Here is a 12,481-nt window from a genome sequence, read left to right as displayed (position 1 = left end):
TGGCTCTCTGTGTGATGTTGGAGGACAGAGTTTGCCTAGAGCCCCTGAGTAGTGAGTGACACAGGGGACCAAAGGCTGTAGCACTTTCATCTTGGCCCGTGGAAGTGCCAGCCACCAAAGACCACCACTCCTGGCAGAAGCCACACAGTTTGGCACATTTATAAAAGATGTAAAACAGGGTGGGGGAGGGGGAGACAGAAGCATGTCCAGGGCGGCATGACAGACACCAGACATGTGCCGTGCGTTTAAGCCCCCTCCCCCTGACCCCCCCTCCCTAACCCAGACCGGAGCAGCACCCCCCACCCCCATCCCCTGCCACTGCCCTCAGGCTGGTGGCTTGCAGAGGACAGGGGACCAGGGTGAGGGCTGCTGCAGTTAGCCCCATGGACAAGGACAAGAAGCCTTAGATGAGTCTGGCTGAGAGGTGGAGGCGATGGGGAGGAAGGCAGGCCTCCTCCACTTAGACATGCAGGAGAGTGGCCGTGGGACCCCAGCAGTGGGAGAGGAGGTGGGGCCACCCTTGGAGAAGCCCTCCCAATCAGAAGTCTAAGGCAAGGGTCCTAATGCCCCTCCGAGCCCACCTCCCCCCCACACACACACAAACACACATACACATACAGGCAACACACTCACAACCCTGAGCACACCCCGGTGGGGCTCACACTGGAGTCCCTCAGGAGCCCCTCGGGAGCTTGGAGGGGGCTCATTCCTTCGGCCAGGCCGAGCCTGAGATAGGTCCTCCCTCCTGGCAGCCAGGCTGTCCCTCTCCAGAGTGGGGAAAAGGACAGCCAAAGCCACGGGGCCAGGTGGGCTGAGTTGTGGCCCAGCAGGCCTCTCCAAGCTGGCAGAGCTGGTGACCGATGAGCCTAGGTGGGCAGGAGCAGCCAGATTGCTATACCCGCACGGGGGGCCCTGAGCAGGTCGTCAGTGGCCCCCGGGATCCATACTCATAGTCCGCATCTGTGGGCGAGGCCATGAAAGAGCTCAGTGAGCTCCCCGTCTGCCGGTCCCGGAAGCTCTGGATGTAGCTCTGGGGGTTGGGGGGGGGGTAAGTGGAGGAAACACAGGTGTGAGAGTGTCACACAGACCCTGCCCCGACAGCCACCCAGGCAGACCTCCTCACCCTGCACTGTCACAAGCCTGAGCCACATCCCAGTCTGCTGTCGGCCTAGGACCTCACCACACCCAGAGTCCACAGCCCTGAGAGGCTACCGCATAGCACACCTCATTACACTGCACACTCAGGACACCCCTCTCCCCCACCCATCAGGCTCCCGGTGTGGGGATTATCACGGGGGACAAGCAAGCACCAGGCCTCTGGACAGCAGCCAGCGCCCTGGGGAAGGCCCTGGGCTGCTAGGGCAGTCTCCCTAATTTGGACTGGGGGCGCTCAGGGGGCTCACCGGGGAGAGGATGTCTCCATTGAAGCGTTTGATGGGCACTGGCCTGCGCCGATAGGCAGGGTCGGGCGGTCCAGGCCTTGGAGGAGCCCGGGAGCCTCTGGGGGGGGCCCTCGGGGGTCTCTTCTTGCGCCGCTTCTCCTTGCGCTCTTCCTGCTGCCGAATCCGCATCAGCTGCACGCGTCGGCGCTGCCGGCTGATGACCACTGTGAAGGGGTGGGCAGAGAAGTGGCTCAGTGCCTCCTCTTGCCCCAGGCCTCCCTGCCCCTTACAACTTGGGGGCTCTAGGCTCCCAGATTCCCCTTGTCTGAAACCTCCCTCCTTTACTTTCCTGGTCTCCCACCTCCCAGATGGGACCTCCTGCAGGTCTTTTCTTCCAAAGGTCTTTATGGAAGATTCCTAGACTATAGGTTCCTGCTTCCTGGCTGCTGCCTCTCCCCCAACCCAGAGCCATGGACGACTCACCTAAACCCGCCATCACCATTTCTCACCACCTCCTCACTGGTCCCCCTCTATGCTTGCCTTTCCCGATGCTTTCAACACTCAGCAGCCAGAATGAGCATCCCAAATGCTAAATTAGATTTATCCTCCCTGCTTTAAAACCTCCAATGGTATCTCACCGCCCGTCTAATGAAATCCAGAAACTTCATGTCGGCCCACGAAGCCCACACAATTGGCATCCCTCATCCACCACTCCAGCCCCACTTCCCCAACAGGCCAGGCTCAGTCCTTCCGGCCCTCGTCCTTGCTCCTCTAGCTCTGTGCATGGCTGGCCCCTTATCGTTAGGGTCTCTGCTTAAACATCACCTCTTCCAAGTGACCTTCCCAGGCCACGCTGACTATATTTCACATTACCCTGCTTATGTCTTGCATATCATTCCACACAATGGGAATTACCTTGTTAGTGTGAATGTCTATTGTCTGTCTCCCCTTCCCTGAATGTAACTCCATGAGGGCAGGAGCCTTTTCTGTTTTCTGCCTGCTCCATCCATTGCTGTGGGATGAACGGTGGCGCCAAGGTCCTATCTTCCCTGACCCTGAGCCAGCCCACTCTCTAATCCAGCTGAGCCCTTCTACTGCTGGTGTGTACAGCTCCTCCCCCTGCTCCCCAATCTCTTTGCACCCCGACCCAGCCCTGGCCACCCATTTCTCTCATGCCCACCCTGGCCTGTGCCTTCTCACCTTCTGTGTGGGAGTCCCCCTCGGCCGTTACCCGCCATTGCACCAGAACGCCCATCAGGCTGAGCAGGGGCCAAAGTGCCAGCAGGGCCCAGCTCCGCCAGCAGAGGGGAGGCACGGGGGCAGCCCGGAGACGCTCCACTGCGTAGCGCCCCAGCAGCAACAACTCGGCAAAATAGTCTGCGGCGGTGGCGATGAGCGCAGCACCAGTCACGGCAGTGGCCAGGGTGGTGAGTGGGCGGGGCCAGCGCAGGGTGAGCAGGGCGCAGAGCAGGCCGCCCCCCAGCAGCAGCCCCAGGGGACCCCAAACAGAGCCGGGCTGGTAGTAGGGTGCGGAGCCCAGCAGGGCAGCAGCGGCGAGCAGCAGGCCGAGCAGCAGCCCCACCAGGAAGAGGCCCACGCTGCGCACCAGCATGGCCACCAGCCCGCAGAGCAGCCCGATGCCCAGCGCGATGCCTGCACTCGCCCCAGCACTCAGCTGTGTCTCCAGCACCCGCTCTCGGTAACACAGCAGGAAGATGACCACTGAGCCAAACAGCAACCCGGTGAGGAAGAGTACTGCCTTGAAGCAGCGGTAACCTGGAGGGGAACAGGGGCTCGTGAGAGGCCAAACAAGGCCAGCAGGCTGCAGGCAGGAGGTCAGAGGGGTCAGGGACGTGGAATCACAGGGGAACCAGAGGCAGGAGACTAAGATCAGAGAACTGGGGTCACTGAGGTCCTGAGGGAAGCAATGAAGGAACCCCTGGGGTCAAGGAAGATCAGAAAGATAGGTCATTGGGAGTCACTGGGAAAACGGAGACACAGTCATTGTCGGTTTTTTTAAGGGCCACTCAGAGATAAATCATTGGAGTCAAGAGTGAATCAGTGATAGGGTTATCGGGGTCTTTGGGATCATAGGGATCAGAGAGAGGGGTCACTGGGGTCACAAGTGGATGGGCAATGGAGTCATTGGGGTCTTTGGGGAGGGGTTGTTCAGAGAGGTGTATTTGGAAGTTGGAAAGAACTTGAGAGGTGAGATCACACAGGTCGGAAAGATGAGGTCTTTGAGGGGTCACAGGGCTTCAGAGATATGACTTCAATAGAAGGTTACAAAGGGAACAGAGAAACGGGTCCACAAGATGAGGTCCTTTCAGGTCAAGGGGATTGACAGATATGGAATCATTGAGAGTATTAAAGGGTGTCTGAGAGAGGTAATATTGAAGCCAGAGGAATGGAATCATTGAGATCATGTGGGGAGCAATCTGATGATAGGGTCATAGGGGCTATCCCCCCTATGTTAGGAATAATAGAGGGATGGAAGGTAATGAGATAGCTGGGGTGATTAGGGGTCTTTAGGACATACAAGGGGCCACAGGGAGTCAAAGAGGATTGTTGAGGAAATAGTGGTTGTGGAGTTTCAGAAAAATGGAGGTTATAGGGCCATTAGGCCCATTAAGGGTACCTGGAAGTGTGAGGGACTTGTAGAGCTTGAACAGCTGGGAAGATGGAAGTCAGAGATGGGGGGGTAAGGGGTCAGGGAAAGCCAAAGAGAAAAGTCTTAAAGAGGAGAGTTAGTTCTGGCAATGAGGGGAAGCATTAGAGTCTGGGAGGTTCGGGGGCCGGAAAGAGTAGGGCATGCACGAGGGCTCAGAGAATCCAAGAGTGGGAGAGTGGGAGCCTCCAAGAGCGTAAGGTGGCAAGGAAGCCAGGAGAGGGAATGTCAAGCTGCACTGAGCAACTGTAGAGGGAGCGGGTATGAATAGTGGAGGGGGTGAGGTGACACAGACTCCTTGGAGATCTACAATGTGTCCTGAACCCTTAGAGGGGCTCTTCCTCCTGCCCACTCTTCAGTTGTTCAGACCAGAGGTTGGGGGTGGAAGAGGAGGGACCATCTGGCTCCTATCCCTGCCTACTACGCAGCCATTCTAGGGGGAGGCATAAAGTCTGCACAGCACAAGTCCCCCCCACATATCCCACCCCATCTCTACCCAACCTGGAACTCAGAACTTCAAGCTTCCTTTGCACTTCATCCAGCCACCTATAATGCTCTACCTGGAGGCTTTCCTTGGATGCCCAGTCCAAAAGACCAACTCTACTCTCTGAATTTCTACATCTTCTTGCTGGGGAGTCACTGGGCATTTAGTCCACTAGACCATTTGGCATTTTTGTGCAATTTAGGAAAAACTGAGTTCCTCTAGGCAAAGCAGACTTGTGCCAAGGTCTAGAGTTCTGTAAGTGGAGCATGGGCTAGATTTCAGCCCCTACTTGCCTATCCAGCTGAACTCCCTTGTGCAGTATCCATCCTGGACAACTATTTGCAGCAGCCCTGATTACTGGAACCTGCTTTGGACACACATTTCCATGTGTATGACTAATATTTAGCTCCTCTCTAATAGGTATCACAGGCATAAATGGCTCAGAAGACTTTCCCCCATCAGACAATATGCTCGGTGATAAGAGACCATGTTTACTTACCCTGCTAAATGTTTTCAGTGCCTACCTAGCATAGTAACCCAAACATATCTTCATCACAAGAGCTATTATGTATTCAGTGCTTACTAATTCTTGCAACAACCCTGTGTGAGACAAGTATCATTCTTCCCACTGTTCAGATGAGAAAACTGGACCTTAGCAGTTAATGAGCCCAAGGCATCACAATTAGTAAGGTGCAGAGCCAGGTTCAAATTCAAGCATGCCTAACTCAAAAACCTGTGTTCTCTAGGATCTAGAGTCTAAGTTATCTACAAACATTTGTGGGATGGAAAAAGAGAGAGAGAGAAAAGAAAGATAATTATTATGGTGGTGGTAAAGTTCTAAAGAAGGCTGAGGGTGCCTCAGAAAAATAACTTAGGGAAACAGTGGGGAAGCCCCAGTGAGGGATGAGATGAGGTCTCACCGAAGAAGCAGTAGACGACTCCAAACAGACAGCACATGATGCAGACGAGGGCCGGCAGTGCCTGGTACCTGCGTTCCAGGGGCTGTTCACAGGGTGCACCCCAGAAGGCATCATCTGGCTCGGGGGGCAGCAGCTGGAACCGCAGTGTCGCCGCAGTGCCTGGCATAGTGCTGGGAACAGAGGGAGTCACCCTCCCAGGTCAGCCTGACAGAGAGGAAGTTGGGGTCAAAGAGGAGTCCTGGGTCTCTACCACGATGGAGTGAGAATGGGAGTGGGAGAACTAGGCAAGGACACAGTGGACAAAGGAGTGGTGCTCACATCACACAGCTCTGGAAGCATCCCTGAAGTAAGGGGCAAAAGACAAAGGGAAACAAAAGTGCCCGGCTAGAGGGAGCTGGGATGAAGTTAAAAGGGTAACTGGGTTGTGGGGAGATGAGGTCAGTGTGCTGCCAGTGAGAAGCAGGCGGCTAGAAGACTGGTCTGTGGGCGGCTAAATCTGGGATTGTCCAAGATCTACCTGGGCCGGAGGCGACCTGAGCTTCAGAGCGAAAGAGGCTGTGCAGAAGCCGGCGTGTCCGGGGTTGCAGGGTGCCAGGGGCTCCAGCCGACTTGGGTCCGGTAAAAGTCCGCCGTGAGGGGAAGGGGGCCGCTGGGCCGGAGGGACCGGTCCCTGCGCGGCAGCGTCGCCGCTCCGCCTCCAAAACCGGCTAGCACTCCAGGTCCGCGGCGTTCGGGGACTCGGGCTGGGCCTGGGAAAGGGAAAGGAGCGGGAGCAGGGGCTTGGGCTGCCCCAGAGCCGCGGCCCCATGCCCTGAGCCCGCCCGCGGCCTGTGGTGCTGATGGACAGCTCCGGCCTCTGCTCCTGACGTCACTCAGGGCGCACCATCCAGGCAGGGGCGGGCTGCTTCTGACGTCACCCGAGACGCACCAACCACGCCGAGAGGAGGTTAGGCGACTCCGCCCCCGGCGTCTGCCTCTCCCGCACTGAGGAGGGGGCACTTCCGGGGGTCCTTCCCCTTTAACCTCCCCCTTTTCCTCCCTCTCCGGTAGCTGGAGCCCGAGACCACACCCCGGGGGCGGGGCCCTCCCAGTGACACGTCGGACAGCGACGGCCCCCGCTAAGGCTCCCGAGCCCAGCGCCGGGACGGTGAGCGGTACCGAGCTGCGGCTGGAAGGGGATCAGAACGCAGCGCTGGGGATTCGACTGGCACCGCGGGCTCTGCTCGGCGCGGAGTGGGGGGGCCCGCCTGCTTGCCCTGGGCCCTCTGGATCCGCCCCCTCCCCAGTCCCGCCCCCTCGGAGCCTCCTCTAGCTGCTCTGGGGCTGCTCCGAGGCCCGGGGCCCGCGGTCCTGGCGCCATGCGGGCATCGCTGCTGTTGTCGGTGCTGCGGCCCGCAGGGCCAGTGGCCGTGGGCATCTCCCTGGGCTTCACTCTGAGCCTGCTCAGCGTCACCTGGGTGGAGGAGCCGTGCGGCCCAGGCCCGCCCCAACCCGGAGATTCTGAGCTGCCGCCGCGCGGCAACACAAACGCGGCACGCCGGCCCAACTCGGTGCAACCTGGAGCAGAGCGCGAGAAGCCCGGGGCCGGCGCAGGAGCCGTGGAGAACTGGGAGCCGCGCGTATTGCCCTATCACCCCGCACAGCCTGGCCAGGCCGCCAAAAAGGCCGTCAGGTAGGGATCAGACTCGCCAGCCCCACCCCCTGTGAACCGGCCTGGACAGGCGCGCCGTGGAGGCCGACAGGGGCTGGGTCAGGCTCCGGAAGGAAGGGGCTGGCTAGCCAGGAAGTCTTTGGGCCCTGATAATTTCCGATAGCCCTGCTTCTCGGGGAGGTGTGGAGCCCATCTGAGGCCTCCCTGGGCCTCATCCAGGCCTGGGCAGAACTTGCCCACCTCTGTCCTAAACCTGCTTGACACCACGGGCCCCCAGAGATCCTCAGTTCCCTGGCTCGGTGATGGGTGTAGACTGGTATAGAGAGAGGGAAAGAGAAAAGAGAGAACTAGGATTTACCTCTCTTATTCCTGTGTGGAGACCTGGATGGGGAGGTATTGAGGTTCCTGGGGGAAGGGTGATATACCCATCCCATTAATGCCTCTGCCTGTGAGTTGAACTAATTTCTCCTAAGTAACACTGAGTTCAATTTCCAGTTCTGCAACTTACCTTCTGTGTTGTGGAAGGTAAGATCCTGGAACCCCTGAGCTCCCCAAACACATTCACTACATGTCTATGCTATTCATTCCTTTACATCATTTGTGTGACATATTTGTGGTATAATGCCATATATTTAGAAATAAGTATATCCATCGACTTCCCGTTGTGGTGCAGCAGAAACGAATCTAACTGGTATCCGTGAGGATGCGGGTTCGATCTCTGGCCTTGCTCAGTGGGTTGGGAATCCAGCATTGCTGTGAGCTGTGGTATAGGTCTCAGACGAGGCTCTGATCCCACGTGGCTGTGCTGTGGCTGTGGCATAGGCCGGCAGCTGTAGCTCCAATTGGATCCCTAGCCTGGGAACTTCAATATGCTGCAGATGTGCCCCTAAAAAGCAAAGAGAAAGAGAGAGAGAGAGACAGGGAGAGAGAAAGAAAGAATAGAATATACATGATGATGTGTGGAATACCTATATGCCAAGCATTTGGCTTAGTGCTTTAAAGAAACAATCAGCCCTGTTTACAGATGAGGCTAGCTAAGGCTCAGATGGGTTTAGTAACTTGCTCAAGGACCAAACTATTAAGTAATGAAACAGGGAATCAGACGCACAGTGTATCTCTCATCTCTGCCTGGATAGTGCCATCTCCCAAAAGCAGTGTGTAGGTAAGACCAGTATTTCACTTAAATCCTCATGTCCCCGGGGAGAGAGCTGTTATTCTTATCCTCTGATAGGTGAGGGAAACAGACCCAGAGAGGATGTGACCTTCCAGAGCCTATGTATGCTGCCTTTTGCCAGCCCTGTTAACTTTTTTGTTTTGGGTTTTTTTTGTTTTTGTTTTTGTTTTTTTGCTTTTTGAGGCCGCACCCACGGCATATTGAAGTTCACAGGCTAGGGGTTGAATCAGAGCTGTAGCCACCAGCCTACACCACAGCCACATCAGATCGAAGCCGACTCTGCAAACTACACCAAAGGTCATGGCAACGCCTGATCCTTAACCCACTGAGCAAGGTCAGGGATCGAACCTGCGTCCTCATGAATGCTAGTCGGATTCGTTTCCACTGCGCCACGATGGGAACTCCCTTGTTAACTTTTTATGTCTTTTTTTTTTTTTTTTTTTTTTTGCTATTTCTTGGGCCGCTCCTGCAGTATATGGAGGTTCCCAGGCTAGGGGTCGAATCGGAGCTGTAGCCACCGGCCTATGCCAGAGCCACAGCAACACAGGATCCAAGCCGCGTCTGCAACCTACACCACAGCTCACGGCAACGCCGGATCGTTAACCCACTGAGCAAGGGCAGGGACCGAACCCGCAACCTCATGGTTCCTAGTCGGATTCGTTAACCACTGCGCCACGATGGGAACTTCCCTGTTAACTTTTTAATAACCTGGTGCCTCTTCTCCTTCCCAGGACCCGCTACATCAGCACGGAGCTGGGCATCAGGCAGAGGCTGCTCGTGGCAGTGCTGACCTCACAGGCCACATTGCCCACACTGGGCGTGGCGGTGAACCGCACGCTAGGGCACCGGTTAGAGCGCGTGGTGTTCCTGACAGGCTCGCGGGGCCGCCGGGCACCACCGGGCATGGCCGTGGTGACGCTGGGCGAGGAGCGGCCCATTGGGCACCTGCACCTGGCACTGCGCCACCTGCTGGAGCAACACGGCGACGACTTTGACTGGTTCTTCCTCGTGCCCGATGCCACCTACACAGAGGCGCACGGACTGGCGCGCCTAGCTGGCCACCTCAGCCTGGCAGCCGCTGCCCATCTCTATCTGGGCCGGCCCCAGGACTTCATCAGTGGCGAGCCCGCCCCAGGCCGCTATTGCCACGGTGGCTTTGGGGTGCTGCTGTCGCGCACACTGCTGCAGCAGCTGCGCCCCCACCTGGAAGCCTGTCGCAACGACATTGTCAGTGCGCGCCCGGATGAGTGGCTGGGCCGTTGCATCCTCGATGCCACCGGGGTGGGCTGCACTGGCGACCACGAGGTAGGAAGATAAACCACCCCAGCGGTGCCTCCTGTCTAGGCGAGTGTACTTCGCCCTGAGAGGCAAAGAGGTGGTTGGAGCTATAGGCCTGGGTTTCCACGCCAGTTCTGTCATTTTTGTACCCCTGTGACCTTGGGTAAACTACTGAGTCTCCTGTGCCTCAGTATCCTTATTACCAATGGGAGTAATTATTTCTCAGGGTTGTTACAAGGATTAGAAAAAATAAGGGAGCTTTGTACATAGGTGTAGGTGTTGTAGGTGTTTAGGGTTGGCTGCTGTTAATCTTATTTGAGTCCCTGGACTGCTCTAAGATAGATGCGTGCCCATTTCACAGATGAGCTAGCAGAGGCTTACCCACGGTCACACTAGCTCACAACTGGTCAAGATAGACTTAAGCCCACAGGCGTCTGCCGCCAAGTCCACAACAGGTCATAGGATGGGGAGATGAGACACACACTGGGGGAGTGGCGACTGTCCCCCTCCATTTCCCGTTATGGACCCCTTCCCTTCTCCCCAGGGGGTACACTACAGCTACCTGGAGCTGAGCCCTGGGGAGCCTGTTCAAGAAGGTGACCCTCGATTCCGCAGTGCCCTGACGGCCCACCCTGTACGTGACCCTGTGCACATGTACCAGCTGCACAAGGCTTTTGCCCGAGCTGAGCTGGAACGCACATACCAGGAGATCCAGGAATTACAGGTATGGTCTGGGCCGGAGGACGAGGGCAGGGGTGGGGTGGTCCTGAGAGGTCTCAGAAATCCTAGGGAAATGAAACCTTAGCAGTGGAATCACAGAACGAACTTGCTTCCCAGTGCCCGTTTCTGCCTTTTCTGAGGAGCCTCTCCATCAAGCCCTCACTTAAGTCTTAGGTGGCCTCTATTTGGGGAAAGGACAGGTTGGGGCCCTTGGTGGGCAGAGGTGGGCAAAGGCCTGGGGACCCATCCTGAGTGGCAGCTGCTGCCTGCCCAACCCCCCAGCTGCATACTGGCCCCTGTGGTCTATGCCTCGCTCATGGCCTGTTTCTGCCACCCAGTGGGAGGTGCAGAACACCAGCCGCCTTGCAGCCGATGGGGAACGGGCAGCCGCCTGGCCCGTGGGCATCCCGGCGCCATCCCGCCCGGCCTCCCGCTTTGAAGTGCTACGCTGGGACTATTTCACAGAGCAGCACGCTTTCTCCTGTGCTGATGGCTCACCCCGCTGCCCGCTGCGTGGGGCTGACCAGGCCGATGTGGCTGACGTTCTGGGGGCAGCCCTGGAGGAGCTCAACCGCCGATACCACCCTGCCCTACGCCTTCAGAAGCAGCAGCTGGTGAATGGCTACCGACGCTTCGATCCTGCCCGGGGTATGGAGTACACGCTGGACTTGCAGCTGGAGGCCTTGACCCCCCAGGGCGGCCGCCGGCCCCTCACCCGCCGGGTGCAGCTGCTACGGCCACTGAGTCGCGTGGAGATCTTGCCCGTGCCCTATGTCACCGAGGCCTCACGTCTCACTGTGTTGCTGCCACTGGCTGCGGCCGAGCGTGACCTGGCCCCTGGCTTCCTGGAGGCCTTCGCCACAGCTGCACTGGAGCCTGGAGATGCTGCGGCAGCCCTGACTCTGCTGCTACTATATGAGCCACGACAGGCCCAGCGGGCGGCCCATGCAGATGTCTTTGCCCCTGTCAAGGCCCACGTGGCAGAGCTGGAGCGGCGTTTCCCCGGTGCCCGGGTGCCCTGGCTCAGCGTGCAGACGGCCGCACCTTCACCACTGCGCCTCATGGATCTGCTCTCCAAGAAGCACCCGCTGGACACGCTGTTCCTGCTGGCGGGGCCAGACACTGTGCTCACGCCCGACTTCCTGAACCGCTGCCGCATGCACGCCATCTCTGGCTGGCAGGCCTTCTTTCCCATGCACTTCCAGGCCTTCCACCCGGCCGTGGCCCCACCCCAGGGCCCCGGACCCCCGGAGCTGGGCCGAGACACAGGCCGCTTTGATCGCCAGGCGGCCACCGAGGCCTGCTTCTACAATTCCGACTACGTGGCGGCCCGAGCACGGCTGGCGGCGGCCTCGGAGCAGGAGGAGGAGCTGCTGGAGAGCCTGGATGTGTATGAGCTGTTCCTGCGCTTCTCCAGCCTGCACGTCCTGCGGGCGGTGGAGCCGGCGCTGCTGCAGCGCTATCGGGCCCAGACGTGCAGCGCGCGGCTCAGCGAGGACCTGTACCATCGCTGCCGCCAGAGCGCGCTCGAGAGCCTCGGCTCCCGCACCCAGCTGGCCATGCTGCTCTTCGAGCAGGAGCAGGGCAACAGCACCTGACCCCGGAACCCTGGCAAGGCGGCGCTCCGCCCCGCTCCTCCCCCAACGACCCGGAGCCACCTGCCAGCCTCACTGGGCAGGGCTGGCCTCAGCCTCAGACCCCAGGGCAGCCCACTGGCGCCGCCCCTCTCTGGCCTGGGTGGGTGGGGGGGCGGGGCCTTGGGCTCAGGACAAGCCCTGGAGGAGGTGCCCCTGGAGCCACCCCTTTCTGCCCTAAACCCGGTCTCCCTGCCCCCTTGACGCTGCTGATTCAGGCTGTGGCCTCTGAGTATTTATGCAGTGCAGTCTGCCTGACGCCAGCCGCGCCTCCCAGGGTCCCTCCCAGGGTCACCCCAGGAGCTGGGCTGTAGATGAGTTGTTGGGAAAGGGGGGGAGCTGAGAGAGGAAAGTGGGCATCTCCCAACTTCTCCCCTCTGCACTCCTGATGAAGCTCCCTGCCCTTAATAAACTGGCTGAGTGTGGACTAGTGCTTGAGTTTTTGAAAGGGAGGCATGAGGGCAGGGAGGGCTTTGATGATGGAGGCTCCCTTGTCCTGGCTGGGGCCTGGCTTTCCTTTCCCTGGGGACCACGTCATGCCTATGCCCAACCCGCCCCAGCTCCCAGCTT

At 58.6% G+C, this 12,481-nt stretch overlaps 2 protein-coding genes across 3 annotated transcripts; one reads left to right on the top strand and one right to left on the bottom strand.

Moving 5' to 3' along the window:
* TMEM198 (transmembrane protein 198) lies at positions 144-6,318 on the bottom strand. Of its 2 annotated transcripts, none has more exons than XM_021076309.1 (5): positions 5,972-6,318; positions 5,455-5,658; positions 2,583-3,158; positions 1,404-1,606; positions 144-1,030 (listed from the first exon to the last, which is right to left on the bottom strand). In XM_021076309.1, exons 2-5 carry the CDS (start codon positions 5,618-5,620, stop codon positions 893-895), a joined length of 1,083 nt encoding a protein of 360 aa, XP_020931968.1. In that variant the 5' UTR covers positions 5,621-5,658; positions 5,972-6,318; the 3' UTR covers positions 144-892. The 2 variants fall into 2 exon arrangements, with proteins under 2 accessions (XP_020931968.1, XP_020931969.1); XM_021076310.1 differs by having other exon boundaries at positions 5,455-5,624; positions 5,972-6,294.
* CHPF (chondroitin polymerizing factor) lies at positions 6,414-12,338 on the top strand. The gene is made up of 4 exons (XM_003359649.4): positions 6,414-7,126; positions 9,011-9,584; positions 10,102-10,281; positions 10,616-12,338. The coding sequence occupies exons 1-4, from the start codon at positions 6,813-6,815 to the stop codon at positions 11,873-11,875; spliced, it is 2,328 nt and encodes a 775-aa protein (XP_003359697.2). The 5' UTR covers positions 6,414-6,812; the 3' UTR covers positions 11,876-12,338.

The sequence above is a fragment of the Sus scrofa genome, chromosome 15 (assembly GCF_000003025.6).
Source record: "Sus scrofa isolate TJ Tabasco breed Duroc chromosome 15, Sscrofa11.1, whole genome shotgun sequence".
Classification (NCBI taxonomy): Eukaryota; Metazoa; Chordata; class Mammalia; order Artiodactyla; family Suidae; genus Sus; species Sus scrofa.
The sequence above is the reverse complement of the archived record's forward strand: the minus strand, read 5'-3'. Positions and strand labels throughout refer to the sequence as shown.

What these genes read in the sequence shown, in the direction of transcription:
- TMEM198 (XM_021076309.1), bottom strand. Translation starts at nt 5,620, where the DNA reads ATGCCAGGCACTGCGGCGACACTGCGGTTCCAGCTGCTGCCCCCCGAG. An exon ending in AGTCGTCTACTGCTTCTTCG is followed by an intron (nt 3,159 to 5,454) that starts GTGAGACCTCAT and finishes GTTCCCCTCCAG; the next exon opens with GTTACCGCTGCTTCAAGGCA. An exon ending in GGGGGACTCCCACACAGAAG is followed by an intron (nt 1,607 to 2,582) that starts GTGAGAAGGCAC and finishes ACCCCTTCACAG; the next exon opens with TGGTCATCAGCCGGCAGCGC.
- CHPF (XM_003359649.4), top strand. Translation starts at nt 6,813, where the DNA reads ATGCGGGCATCGCTGCTGTTGTCGGTGCTGCGGCCCGCAGGGCCAGTG. An exon ending in GCCGCCAAAAAGGCCGTCAG is followed by an intron (nt 7,127 to 9,010) that starts GTAGGGATCAGA and finishes TCTCCTTCCCAG; the next exon opens with GACCCGCTACATCAGCACGG. An exon ending in GCTGCACTGGCGACCACGAG is followed by an intron (nt 9,585 to 10,101) that starts GTAGGAAGATAA and finishes CCTTCTCCCCAG; the next exon opens with GGGGTACACTACAGCTACCT.